The 14484-nt window shown below is 42.2% G+C and overlaps 1 protein-coding gene across 3 annotated transcripts in view; it reads left to right on the forward strand.

The window, feature by feature from the left end:
- Positions 1-343: 343 nt before the first annotated feature.
- ZNF236 (zinc finger protein 236) overlaps positions 344-14484 on the forward strand; it is a 169765-nt gene continuing 155624 nt past the window's right edge. For 2 of the 3 annotated variants that reach the window (XM_075826515.1, XM_075826516.1), the window contains exons 1-3: positions 347-633; positions 10765-10904; positions 12657-12821. In XM_075826515.1, coding sequence (XP_075682630.1) covers positions 582-633; positions 10765-10904; positions 12657-12821 — 357 coding nt within the window. In that variant the 5' untranslated portion in view covers positions 347-581. Of the gene's footprint in view, positions 634-10764; positions 10905-12656; positions 12822-14484 lie in introns of all 3 variants that reach the window. The other variant, XM_075826517.1, reaches the window with a different exon arrangement.

Below are 14484 nucleotides of genomic sequence, written 5' to 3' on the forward strand. Positions count from 1 at the left end.
GGCTGCTAGTGGAGCCTCCGGCCATGGGGGGGCGGCGCGGCCGTACCCCCGCATGCTGCGGGCCCTGTAGCAGCTGCTACGGCTGCTATAGCGGTAGTTATGCCACTGGTAATAAGACTTCTCAGACTAAAATGGATGATAACAGGCAACTGCCAGTAAATAAGATAGTTATGAGGGCTAGTGTCCCTTTAATTCAATAAACTTTGGCTGCAATGCCATTAGTTAACATGGCCGCTGAGAATTATAAGCCGTCCTATGCTACTTTTAACTCGCGGGACTACAATTGCCAGCATTCCCCGCCAGCCCAGCCCAAGCAACATTTATCCATAAGACTTGAACGTCCCGCTAAGTTGCCCAGAGAAATGGCCGCCACACCGAGCAGCCAGCACTAACAACACAGAGTTCTGTACAGCTGCCCGAGAGTGACATCAGCGGCCATAACTCCTCCCCTCTCTGCTTCCTCCGCCGCGGACGCGTCTTCTTCCTTCTCCTCCCTCCAGTGTATGCTGCTGCTTCCGCCGCCGTTGTGAAAAAAGAGGAAGAAGCGACATTAACCTGAAAGGAAAAATAATCCGGGACAAATGCCGCGGGGCCGACCCCCGAAACCACGGGCCGGGGACGGATCAGGCGCAGGTAAAAAAATACATTGTGTGGGCACATGCAGAACTGCGGTAGATGTGAGGAAGATAGGCAGGCGGTACGTCATGTTACTTGTGTGTATAGCAGCGTATATAGTCCCCGGATATGGTGGAGAGGCCGCGCTGTGAGTGTGAGGCGTCTTCGTCCCGAGACAGGGCGGAATGATACGGGAGGGGACGCAGCACCCGGACTAGAAACTGCGGCAGATGAGTGGAGCAGTGCGCGGCTTGGTTGCGAGTCGTGCGGCTCCCGCTCATCGATGTTATTATTATGTATGTTGCCCGTACCTCATCTAGTGCTGTCTGTACGCTGCACGACGTCACTCACTGGCACCTTACTATACACTCCACCATCCTGCTACATGGGACCGGCACTGCTGCTGCTCCGTGTCTATATAATAAAGCAAGTTTCTGCCGATGTAAAATTTAGTTTTATTGTTTTACAACGAACAGGAAAAAGTCTACGAGAAGGGAGTAAATATTGTTTTTTCATAAGCGCTGTAGGCCTATTTTTTTTGCAAAAACTTTTTTCTGTCCGTGTAGCTGGAGGCTTGTTTTTTTGCAGGACGAGTTGTAGTTTTCATTTTGGGGTACGTGTATGTTATTGATTAACCCTTTTGTGACATGCACTATATATAATCAGACATAACTAAGGGTGCGTTCATATCCACGTTTGGGTTCCGTCGGAGGAAACTATAGCTTTCCGTTTGCGTTACCATTGATTTTAATGGTAATGCTTCCGTTGCAAATGGTTCCCGTTTGTCTGCGTAAGGTTTCCGTTCTTTTTGCGGAAACAATAGCGCAGTCGACTTTAATAAAATGTAATATGTCCCATGTACCCCAAAATAGTACGTATGAAAGCTACACCTCGTGCCACAAAAAACAGTTGCCACTCGGCTAAATTGAGGGAAAAAAATGTTTTGCTTAAAAGTGTTTTTATTGTGCAAAAGTAGTAAAAAATAAAATCTATGCTATACGTACTTGGTTTTACCATAAGGCTATGTTCACACGGAGTATTTTGGGGGAGGAATATCTGCCTCAAAATTCCGTTTGGAACTTTGAGGCAGATATTCCTCTCCCTGCACGCCAATTTTCGCGGCAATTATCGCGCAGTTTTTCGCCCGCGGCCATTGAGCGCCGCGGGCATAAAACAGCGAGAAATACGCTTTCTCCTGCCTCCCATTGAAGTCAATGGGAAGTCAGAGGCGGAAGTGCCCGAAGATAGGGCATGTCGCTTCTTTTTCCCGCGAGGCAGTTTTACTGCTCGCGGGAAAAAGACGCCGACGCCTCCCATTGAAATCAATGGGAGGCGTTCTCGGGCTGTTTTTGCTGAGTTTTGCGACGCGGTTTCCGCGTCAAAAAACTCGGCAAAATACCCTGTGTGAACATAGCCTAATTGTACTGATCCATAGAATACAGTGAATATGTTATTTATGCCACATAGTGAAAACGCAAGAAAACAATGCTGGCATACCTCTTTTTTTTTTTTTTCGGATTCCCTCCCAAAAAAAGTTAATAAAAAGAATCTATATGCAGCCAAAAATGGTGCCATTGAAAAATACAACTCGTCCTGCAAAAAACAAGCCCTCAGATGGCTATATCAACAGAAAAATAAAAGTCATAACTTTTGGAATGCGAAGATTAAAAATCGAAAAAGAATGCTTGGTCATTAACCCTTTCCCGACCTAGGATGAAAATGAAAGTCATGGTCGGCTGCTAGATCACGCACCATGATGTTCATTTTCGTCAGTATTTCAAACTGTCTGTGTAAACACAGAGTGACAGGCGCGCGCTGACAGCTGTCCTAGACAGCGGTCACATCAGTCTTGCCGATCAGCGGACCATCGCCGCTGCTTTCGGCAATTAACCCCTTAAAGAGGCTCTGTCACCAGATTATAAGTGTCCTATCTCCTACATAATGTGATTGGCGCTGTAATGTAGATTACAGCAGTGGTTTTTATTTTGAAAAACGATAATTTTTGAGCAAGTTATGAGCTAGTTTAGATTTATGCTTATGAGTTTCTTAATAGACAACTGGGTGTGTTTTTACTTTTTACCAACTGGGCGTTGTACAGAGAAGTGTATGACGCTGACCAATCAGTGACCAATCAGCGTCATACACTTCTCATTGTTCCGGCCCAGCTTCTTTCACTGCACAATCACACTGTGCTGTTGATCATGCTGGGCTGGAACAATGAGAAGTGTATGACTCTGATTGGTCACTGATTGGTCAGCGTCACACACTTCTCTGTACAACGCCCAGTTGGTAAAAAGTAAAAACACACCCAGTTGTCCATTGAGAAACTCATAAGCATAAATCTAAACTAGCTCATAACTTGCTCAAAAATGATCGTTTTTCAAAATAAAAAACACTGCTGTTATCTACATTACAGCGCCAATCACATTATGTAGGAGATAGGGCACTTATAATCTGGTGACAGAGCCTCTTTAAAGGAACAGTGTCATGAAGAAAATTTTTTTTTTTACATCAGTTTGATTTTAGTGCTTTATTAAAAACTTTTATATTTATTTGTGTGTTTGTGTTTTACTTTTTTTTATTTTTTAACTTTTTCTTCCCTATGGGGGCTGCCATTTTTTTTCCATTTCTGTATGTGTCGATTAACGACACATACAGACATGGAATATGGCAGCTACAGTCCCATAGTGAATGCGAACGGGGCCCGTTTCATCCACTATGGTGTACGCCGTTGAACTGCGCGCCGTCCGGCGCCATTTTCCTGTAGACCGGAGGTCGCGGCCGGACAGTAAGATTACTACTTCCGGTCGCGGCTTCCGGACTTGTGCACTTGGAGCGGCGGTAGCAGACGGATCGGAGGGAGCGGCGGCGGCAGGAGCAGGTAAGTTATTTCTATGTATGTTCGTGTTTTAGTGTGTGTTTACTACTGTATGTAAACCTACTACACTGTGTGTTAGCTCAAAAAATGGCGACGCACAGTGTAGGAGGTTTGACCGTTCAATCCCCTCGTTTCTCCCGGCACTAGCCAGGATAAAGGAGGGGGGATTCTGAGAACTCGCTAGAGCGAGTGAGTTTTCCCAAATTTTGCAGCATAAAGCAATGTGGTTGCTTTAGCACATGCAATGCTGCAATTTTGGGAATTGCTCCATCTAGTGACCAGCACTGGGAAATATTATAAATTAGAATCTAATTTATAATATTTCCTGACTCGTGAAAAAAATAAAAAAAATTAGAACAATGTTTAATCACCTATACACTAATTGTTTAACTAAAAAAAATAAAATAAAATTTAGCAAAAAAAATTAGCAACACATTCCCTTTAAGTGCAGCGACGGATTGCCTGTCGCCGCATTTAAGTGCTTTGAAGCACATCGGCAGCCCCCACAAAGTGATTGTGGGGGCTGCCGATGCTTGTTTTGGCAATCGGAGGCTAGACAATAGCTTCCGGGTTGCCATGTACGGAAGCCTCGGAGGAGCAGCCTCCGGCCGGTCCTCCTCGACTTCCTGTCAGAGTGACGGTCACGTCACAATGACAGTTAGAGTACATTACACTACGTGTGTAGTGTAATGTACTCTAGCAACGATTAAAGCTGCAAGTCTAAATGTCCCCTAGTGGGGCAAGTAAAAATAAGTAATGTTTTTTTAAAAAAAGTGTAAAAATGATTTAAGTTCTTTTAAACACAAAACGCTTTTTTTTCCTATAGTAAGACTTTTATTATAGAAAAAAATTGAACACGTTAAAAAAGTACACATATTTGGTATCACCGCGTTCATAACGACCCCAGCTATAAAACTATAATGTTATTTTTCACGCACGATGAACACCCCAAAAAAAACCAATAAAAACTACGACAGAATCGCAATTTTTTTTTGTCACCACCCCTCCCAAAATAAAGAATAAAAAGTGATAAAAAAGCCGCATGTACCGATAAAAACTTAATTCCGTAGCGCAATAAACAAGCCCTTAGGCGGGATTCACACGACCGGGTCCCGCCCGAGCCCGAGTGTCGGCCGGTAAAATCGGCCATTTTGCCCGGCCGGTTTGCATAAAGTTTTGCATCCGTTCCGGGCCGGGCAGATCTGGACAGTGACATCAGCGGCAACTCCTGAAGGGGAATCCCCATGTGTTCGGGGATTCCGCTTCAGGAGTTTCCCCTGATGTCACTGCCCAGATATGGACAGAGACATCAAGCGCTCTGTCCAGGAGCGGAATCCCCGAAAAGGTGGAAGGTGTCGCCGGGCCAGGGAGCTTTTAAAACAAGCAGGGGAAGGGAGCCAGCGCAGCGCTCCCTCCACCTGCTGTACACCCCGGCCCTGCCACACAGTGTACAGCGTACAGCCATTCGTCCGAATGGCATCAACTCCTCCTCACATGCACTCTGCGCTGTGAGGAGGAGGAGATAGAGCGCAAGCGACGGAAAACCCGGCCATCACTCGGGACACATTCCGGTGATGGCCGTGTATTACCCGGCCCCATAGACTTCTATGGGAGCCGGGCGGCCGGGTAACCGGCCGAAAATAGAGCATGTCCTATTTTTTGACGGCCGGTTTTCCCGGCCGTCAAAAAATCGGTTGTGTGAGTAGCCCCATTAGGGGTCTATTATTCCTAATGCAGCCGGGTGCCGGCCGATTTATGAACGGCCGGCACCCGGCCGGGAAACCCTGCCGTGTGAATGAGGCCTTACACAGCTTTTTTGACTAAAAAATAAAAAAATTATGGCTCTCAGAATATGGTGACACAGAAATTTTTTTTTTTTATAAATAAGTCATTTTATTGTGCAAGCGCTAAAAAAAGGAAAAAAAACCTATATATATATGGTATCGCCGTAATCGTACCGACCCGCAAAATAAAGTAAAAATGTCCTTTATAGTGTACGGTGAACGCCGCAAAAAAAAAAAAAGTCAGAATTCCTGGTTTTTGGTCAGGATTGCAAAAAAAATTAATAAAAAGTGATAAAAAAATCGCATGTACCCCAAAATGGTACCAATGAAAACTACAGATTGTCCCACAACAAATAAGCCCTCACACAGCTCCGGTGGTGAAAAAATAAAAAAAAGTTCTGGCTCTCAGAATATGGCGGTGCAAAATGTGCAGTGTTCCAAAAGCGGAAAAGATTGGGCACCATTTATCAGTGCGACACCGGCCACATATCTATGAATTATTATTTATTTACCCCATTATTGTACCCTCTTATTATACCCTGATGTACTCCGCACAGCTTACATATACCCTGATGTACTACGCCCAGCTTACATATACCCTGATGTACTCCGCACAGCTTACATACACCCTGATGTACTCCGCACAGCTTACGTATACCCTGATGTACTCCGCACAGCTTACATATACCATGATATACTCAGCCCAGCTTACATATACCCTGATGTACTCTGCCCAGTTTACATATACCCTGATGTACTCCTCACAGCTTACATATACCCTGATGTACTCCACACAGCTGACATATACCCTGATGTACTCCGCCCAGCTGACATATACCCTGATGTACTCTGCCCAGCTTACATATACCCTGATGTACTCCGCCCAGCTTACATATACCCTGATGTACTCCACCCAGCTTACATATACCCTGATGTATTCCCCCCAGCTTACATATACCTTGATGTACTCTGCCCAGCTTACATATACCCTGATGTACTCTGCCCAGCTTACATATACCCTGATGTACTACGCCCAGTTTACATACACCCTGATTTACTCCGCACAGTTTACATATACCCTGATGTTCTCCGCACAGATTACATATACCCTGATGTTCTCCGCACAGTTTACATATACCCTGATGTTCTCCGCACAGATTACATATACACTGATGTTCTCCGCACAGATTACATATACACTGATGTTCTCCGCACAGATTACATATACACTGATGTTCTCCGCACAGTTTACATATACCCTGATGTTCTCCGCACAGATTACATATACACTGATGTTCTCCGCACAGATTACATATACACTGATGTTCTCCGCACAGATTACATATACACTGATGTTCTCCGCACAGTTTACATATACCCTGATGTTCTCCGCACAGATTACATATACACTGATGTTCTCCGCACAGATTACATATACACTGATGTTCTCCGCACAGATTACATATACACTGATGTTCTCCGCACAGTTTACATATACCCTGATGTTCTCCGCACAGATTACATATACACTGATGTTCTCCGCACAGATTACATATACACTGATGTTCTCCGCACAGATTACATATACACTGATGTTCTCCGCACAGATTACATATACACTGATGTTCTCCGCACAGATTACATATACACTGATGTTCTCCGCACAGATTACATATACACTGATGTTCTCCGCACAGATTACATATACACTGATGTTCTCCGCACAGATTACATATACACTGATGTTCTCCGCACAGTTTACATATACCCTGATGTTCTCCGCACAGATTACATATACACTGATGTTCTCCGCACATATTACATATACACTGATGTTCTCCGCACAGATTACATATACACTGATGTTCTCCGCACAGATTACATATACACTGATGTTCTCCGCACAGATTACATATACACTGATGTTCTCCGCACAGATTACATATACACTGATGTTCTCCGCACAGTTTACATATACCCTGATGTTCTCCGCACAGATTACATATACTCTGATGTTCTCCGCACAGATTACATATACACTGATGTTCTCCGCACAGATTACATATACCCTGATGTACTCCTCACAGATTACATATACACTGATGTTCTCCGCACAGATTACATATACACTGATGTTCTCCGCACAGTTTACATTTACCCTGATGTACTCCTCACAGCTTACATACACCCTGATGTACTCCTCACAGCTTACATACACCCTGATGTTCTCCGCACAGATTACATATACACTGATGTTCTCCGCACAGATTACATATACACTGATGTACTCCTCACAGATTACATATACACTGATGTACTCCTCACAGATTACATATACACTGATGTTCTCCGCACAGATTAAATATACCCTGATGTACTCCGCCAAGCTTACATATACCCTGATGTACTCCGCCAAGCTTACATATACCCTGATGTTCTCCGCACAGATTACATATACACTGATGTTCTCCGCACAGATTACATATGCCCCCACATTATAAACTGAAATACCAGGAAAACCCCAAACAGAACAACTGCCAAGTAAAATGGCGCTCCCTCCCTTCTGAGCCCAAGCAGCAGTTTGCGCCCACACATATGGCGTCGCCATACCCGAGAGAACCCGCTTAACGTTTTATGAGGTATTTGTCTTCTGTGGCACAAACTGGGCACAACATATTATGCACTAAAATGGCGTATCAGTGGAAAATTGCAATTTTCACTTTGAACCATCCGCTGTGCACTAACCCCTTTGCGCACTATGACTTAATTGCCCATCATGGTGCGGCGGTTGATGTATGGAGCCGGCTCACGTGCTGAGCCCGCTCCATACGCTGAGGGTGTCGGCTGTACATTACAGCTGACACCCGGGACTAACGGACAGGTACAGCAATCGCTCTGTTACAGAAGCCTGTAAGAATAACAATATACTGCAATACATTAGTATTGCAGTGTATTGTACCAGCGATCCAATGATCGCTGGTGCAAGTCCCCTAAGGGGATTAATAAAATGTGTAGAAGAATTATAGTTATTAGTAGTGAGAATTTTATTTATTTTTTTAAAGTTAAAAAAACACCTTTTCCAATTTTTCTTCTAAACTAATGTAAAAAAATGAACAAAATTGGTATCGCTACGTCCGTAAAAGTCTGAACTATTACAATATACCATTATTTAATTCGCACGGTGAACACCTTAATAAATGTAATAATTGAAAACGCCAAAATCGCTGCTTTTTTTTTTTTGTCACCTTAGCTCAAAAAATTTTTTTTAATACTTTTTAATAAATTTGTATGTAACAAAAAATGGTAACAATAAAAACTGCAGCTCCTCCCGCAAGAAATAAGCCCTCACACCACTCTATTGATGGAAAAATAAAAAAGTTATGGCTCTTGGAAAGCGGGGAGTGAAAAATCTAAAATAAGAAAGCAAAAAATGGATCAGTCCTGAACGGGTTAATTCATTTCTAATGAAAAAAACGTATGATCACAAGTGGGGTATTTCCGTACTCGGGAGAAATTGCTTTATAAAAAATGGTTGTTTTTTCCTCCTTTTATCCCTTATGAAAATGAGAAAATTCAACGTTTTATTGGAAAAAAATTTGATATTAATTTTCGCGCCCTAATTCTAATAAACTCTTCAAAAGACCCGTGGGGTCTAAATGCTGACTATACCCCTAGAAAAATTCCTTGAAGGTTTTTCCAAAATGGGGTAACTTTTGGGGTGTTTCCACTGTTTTAGTCCCTCTAGGGCGTTTGCAAAAGCGACATAGCACCGAAAACCATTCCAGCAAAATCAGAAATCCAAAATCCAAATGGCGCTCCTTCCCTTCTGAGCCCTGCTATGGGTCCAAACAGCAATTTATTACCACATATGGGGTATTGTTGTAATCGGGAGACATTGCTTTACAAATGTTGGGGTGCATTTTCTTCGTTATTCCATGTAAATATAAAAAATGTCTATGTTGTTTCAGAAAAAAAGTAGATTTTAATTTTTACAGACTAATTCCAATATATTTAGTGAAAAGCCTGTGTGGTCAAAATGCTAACTATACCCCTAGATAAATACCTTAAGGGGTCTAGTTTTCTAAATGGGGTCATTTGTGGGGGTTTCCATCATTCTGAGACCTATGAGCCTCTGTAAACCTGGCTTGGTGCAGGAAAACAAAATGTACTTCAAAATGTATAAAATGATTATTCAATTTGTAAGTCCTCTAAATTGCTGAAAATTTATTTTATTTTTTCAAAAGTGCTGCCAAAATAGAGTAAAGAGATGGAAATATATATTTAATTAAAAAAAGTGTATAGTATGTGTGTACATATGTGACATATTGCAGTTAAAAATAGGGAAAAATGTTAATTTTTACAAAATTTCTTACATTTTCCTATTTTTTTTTTATTCATTTCCGCAAATCATATCAGTCTACTTTTACCACTAAAATAAAGTACAACATGTGACGAAAAAACAATGTCAGAATTACTTGGATATTCAAAACTTTCACAGAGTTATTCTCTGATAAAGTCAGACATCCCAAATTTGACAAATCTGGCTTGGTCATTAAGGTCCAAACTAGCTTGGGGGTTAAGGCCAAAATAGGTTTATTTATTTATTTCAGTTACTTATATAGTGCCAACATATTACGCAGCGCTGTACAGAGGTCCTCTTTTTTTTTTTACTGTCCCCATTGGGGCTCACAATCTAAATTCCCTATTGGTATGTTTTTGGGGTGTGGGAAGAAACCAGAGTACACGGAGGAAACCCACGCAAACACGAGGAGAACATACAAACTCCATGCAGATGTTGTCCTTGGTTGGATTTGAACCATTAAGGGGTTAATCTGTCAAATGTATGCGAAAAGAAAACTCATGTTGGGCCCATAGAAACCACAGGATTTGTTTGGACACATTTTTTTCAATAACCAGCCACATCCTTCAGACATGGCCCATAAATGTGGTGTGAATGGAGTCTTAGGGCTTGTCCACACACAACGGAATTTTTGCAGAAAATTTCTACAGCAATTCCGTTAAAATTCGCAGACTTTCAGCTGCGGCAAAAATGCACCATTTTCTGCAGTGTTTATGGCAGAAAATTGTGCGTATTTTGCTGCATTTCTTGGGAGATGGTGACATCTCTGGGAAACGCAGCAATACTGGCCACTTTCCGCAGCAGGAGTTGACACGCTGCAATACGAAAAATGCGCACCGCAGGTAAATTTCTGCTCGTAATTTTTACGTGGCGTGCGGATGAGATTTGTTACTGTATTCTGCTGCGTTTTTTACGTCCGAAATTACAGACGGAAAAGACGCGCAATTCCACAGCGTGTGGATGAGCCCTTATTATGTCATGTATTTTTGAGGCTATAATGTTCTAGCTCTGTTTTGATTGACTGTTTCATTGTACCCAAATGTGTCGTATGCTTGCTACCAATGCTAGAACACTTTGATAATCTGACACTCTATTTTCTCCCGCACTTTTTACGAAAAACTTTGCAGACGGTGTTTTGCCTGCTAATGCAGAGAATGCCAGTTACCCTTACCATGGGTCATCCCACAAGTGTGATATATGCATGCTGACTTTCAATAAAGAAACGCAATACCAAAAACACATGCGAGATCATGAGCAGAATGATAAGGTAAGAATCCCAGAATTCCACTGACCCCCACGATCTAGTGTAGTGGATAATGCATGATTGATTTATATGGTCTTAGGCTGCGGTTGCAGCGTTTTGCTTTCCAGCTGTGTTCTTGTATAAATGTCAATGAGTTTTGTAAAATAAAAAAAATTACTATTAGGGCCAGTTCACACGTTGCGTAAATACTGCGGATTTTCCGCAACGGAATTAGTTGCGGAAAATCTGCAGAAAATACAGTAGCAGCAGAGTGGATGATATAAAACAAATCTCCTCCACACGCTGCGTAAATACTGAGCGGAAAAAACTCTCAGAAATTGACCTGCGGTGCAGAGTTTTATTCCGCAGCATGTCAATGGTATTTACGTAAACGCTGCTTTTTTGTTGCGGGATTTCCCTATTGAATTCAATGGGGATGTAAATCCCACATCTAATAGCAGTTGTTGTATTTTTTGCGGCAGGTTCGCAGCGATCCCACTGCAAAAAACAAGAAATATATTATACCTAGGAGTCTGTGTTTCATCCTCCTGGGATGACTCTTCATGTGACCAAAAAAAATAAATAGAGGCAGCACTCCAAAGATCAAAAAGAGGGATTTTTACTCACCCATCTGTGCAGCAGGATGCAACGTTTCAGCTGCTCAATGCAGCCTTTGTCAAGCAACGTAAAACAGACATATCAGTGTATTTATACACCCCCGTTGTGGGAGGAGTCGAACATCCAGATTAGTACAATATAAAAGTTCCAATATTGTGCATATTTAATAAAGTGATCAAGATCATCATATATAAATAATAGTGACGATGTCACAAACTTAGTAAAATTATTAATACTGTGAAAGATCAGTCTTGTACTTTTGTCTGCCGAACTGGCAAGGGGGCGTGTCACTGCTACGGCAAGTGAAACCAAATCTCGCGAGATTACGGAGCTAAACGAGATTTGGTTTCACTTGCCGGAATCTCACAGAAAAGATTCAGAAGTGTCAGGATTCTGAGTACACATGACGTCCAGGCTGGATGGTCATGTGTATTCATTATCAGGACACTGTAGTAATGTTAGGGTTTGTGTATGAGGCTGCTCATAGTGATATAACTATATCGCTAGTGCAGTGTAAATGAATGGAGAGGAGTGCATGATGCCGATTGGTCAGTGTCATGCACTCCTCTGTACAACGCCTACTTGGTCGAAAGTAAAAATATGCCCACTTGTGCATTAAGAAAGCTCATTAGCATAAACCAAAATCGCTCCTAACGTGAAAATAGATAGTTTTTTTTAAATAAAAAGCATTACTGTCACCTACATTACAGCGCCCATCTCCTTATATAGGAGATAGGACACTTATAATGTGGTGACAGGGCCTCTTTAAGTTGATGCATACTGATCTCACTATATATGTACCACAGTGAGAACAAGTAGTAGACAGTAGTTTATATTGGTTATAGGCGTTTATTGGCACTTTGCTGTGTTGAGTATTAATGATTTTAATGTGTTTTCTCATATTGTCTCAATTAATATTATACTTTTGACATCATGGACGTGTTGAGCTCAATAGATTTTGTATGCTGTGATCATAGCCGTACATTTTTTAATTCTTACAGTATATTGGGCTTGGTCATTTTGGTGAATACTTCGCTATGCGGTTGCTGGTGAACATGTACTTAGGATGTTTGGCATACGATGACACTAATGTCTTACGAGTCTGTTATTATATTTGAAGATGTTGTTTAATCACATAGGTTTTTCTTTTTTGTGCAGCCTCATCGGTGTGATCAGTGCCCATTATCTTTTAATATTGAGTTTAACCTTACACTTCATAAGTCCACACATAACATGGATTATCCCATGTGTCCAGCATGCAACAAGAAGTTCTCCCGTGTGGCCAGTCTCAAAGCTCACATTATGCTCCATGAGAAAGAAGAGGTAACTATAAGTTCTATTGTTATACAGTGGTCCCTCAGGTTACAATATCTTCAACATACGAGTGTTTCCTGGGCCATTGTCACTTGAAACCACATTCAACTTACATTGCAACAGACACTGTTGATCGTAGGAACAAGCGATCGACTGGAGGATTTGGGGTATTTTTCTGGTAAAACCCCAGCATTAGTGAGGTGCATGCACTGATTTCCCTTCTAGTAGCACCTCTACAGTACAGTACTACATGCCTCTTTTGGACATCAGGTAAGGTGGCTCAATTTTATTTTTCCTGGTACACGTCACTAAACATGATTCTGAAGAAGCTTCTGTCCTCATACACAGGGATTTACAGCTTCCAGCAGCAATGTCTGACTTTTATACAGTTGCAGGAAAAAGTATGTGAACCCTTTGGAATTACCTGGATTTATGCATTGATAACTAATAAAATGTGGTCTGGTTGTTCTTGAAGTCACAATTATAGAGAACAACAATCTAACTAAACTAATAACATACAAACAGTTGTACGGTGCGGAAGAATTTTCGATCATTCCTCCCTGTAAATTTGTTTCAGTTCATCAATATTTCTGGGATGCCTTGAGTGCAAAGCCCTCTTCAGGTCATGTCACAGCATCTCAATAGAGTTAAAGTGGTTTTCCCATAATCATTATTTATCATCTATCAACAGGATAGGTGATAGATATCTGATCAGCGGGGGTTCGACTGCTGGGACCCGACCGACAACAAGACTGGGCTTACCTCGCTGTTCCTGGGAGTCCCACAGCACTGGAGCTGTAGTTTCTATGGGGCTGCCAAAGATAGCGCCCGGCAGCCCCCTAGAAATCAATGGAGCGGTGGTCGAGTATGTGCACTACTGCTCTATTCCTATGGGGTTCCCAGGAGCAGCCAGGTAAGCCCATTCTCGTGATCGGTGGGGCTTCCAGGGGTCGGACCCCCACCGATCAGATATTTATCACCTAGCCTGTGAATAGGTGATAAATAAGGATTATGGGGAAACTCCTTTAAGGCCAGGGCTCTAACTTGGCCATTCCAAAACATAAATCTTCTTTTTAAACTATACTTAAGTTGATTTACTTGTGTACTTTGGGCCACTGTCTTTTGCATCACCCAACATCTCTTCAGCTCGAGGTCATGGACTGCTGCCCTTACATTCTCTTGTAAAAAATGTTGAGACCCCTGTGAATTCATTGTTCCCTCAATGATCACAAGGCGTCCAGGCCCTGAGGCAGCAAAGCAGCCCCTACCCATTTTGCTTCCTTCACCGTGCTTTACAGTTGCAATGAGGTTTTGGTGTTGGGGTACAGCATTTTTTCTAAAAAGTTCCACTTTTGTCTCATCTGTCCATAGTTAATTATTCTTGGAAGCATTGTGGAACATTTAGGTGTTTTCAGGCAAACTTGAGACAGGCCGCAATGGGTTTTTTTTGGACAACTGCGGCTTCCTTGGTGGCGTCCTTCCATGAAAAACATTCTTGTTTAGTATTTTTTCTAAGGGTATGTTCACACGGGCTATTTTCGGACGTTTTTCGGGCCGTAAACGTCCTGAAAAACGGCTGAAAAATCGGAAGCAGAACGCCTACAAACATATGCCCATTGATTTCAATGGGAAAAACTGCGTTCTGTTCCGACGGGGCGTTTTTTACGCCTTG

Source organism: Rhinoderma darwinii, chromosome 5, assembly GCF_050947455.1.
Source record: "Rhinoderma darwinii isolate aRhiDar2 chromosome 5, aRhiDar2.hap1, whole genome shotgun sequence".
Classification (NCBI taxonomy): domain Eukaryota; kingdom Metazoa; phylum Chordata; class Amphibia; order Anura; family Rhinodermatidae; genus Rhinoderma; species Rhinoderma darwinii.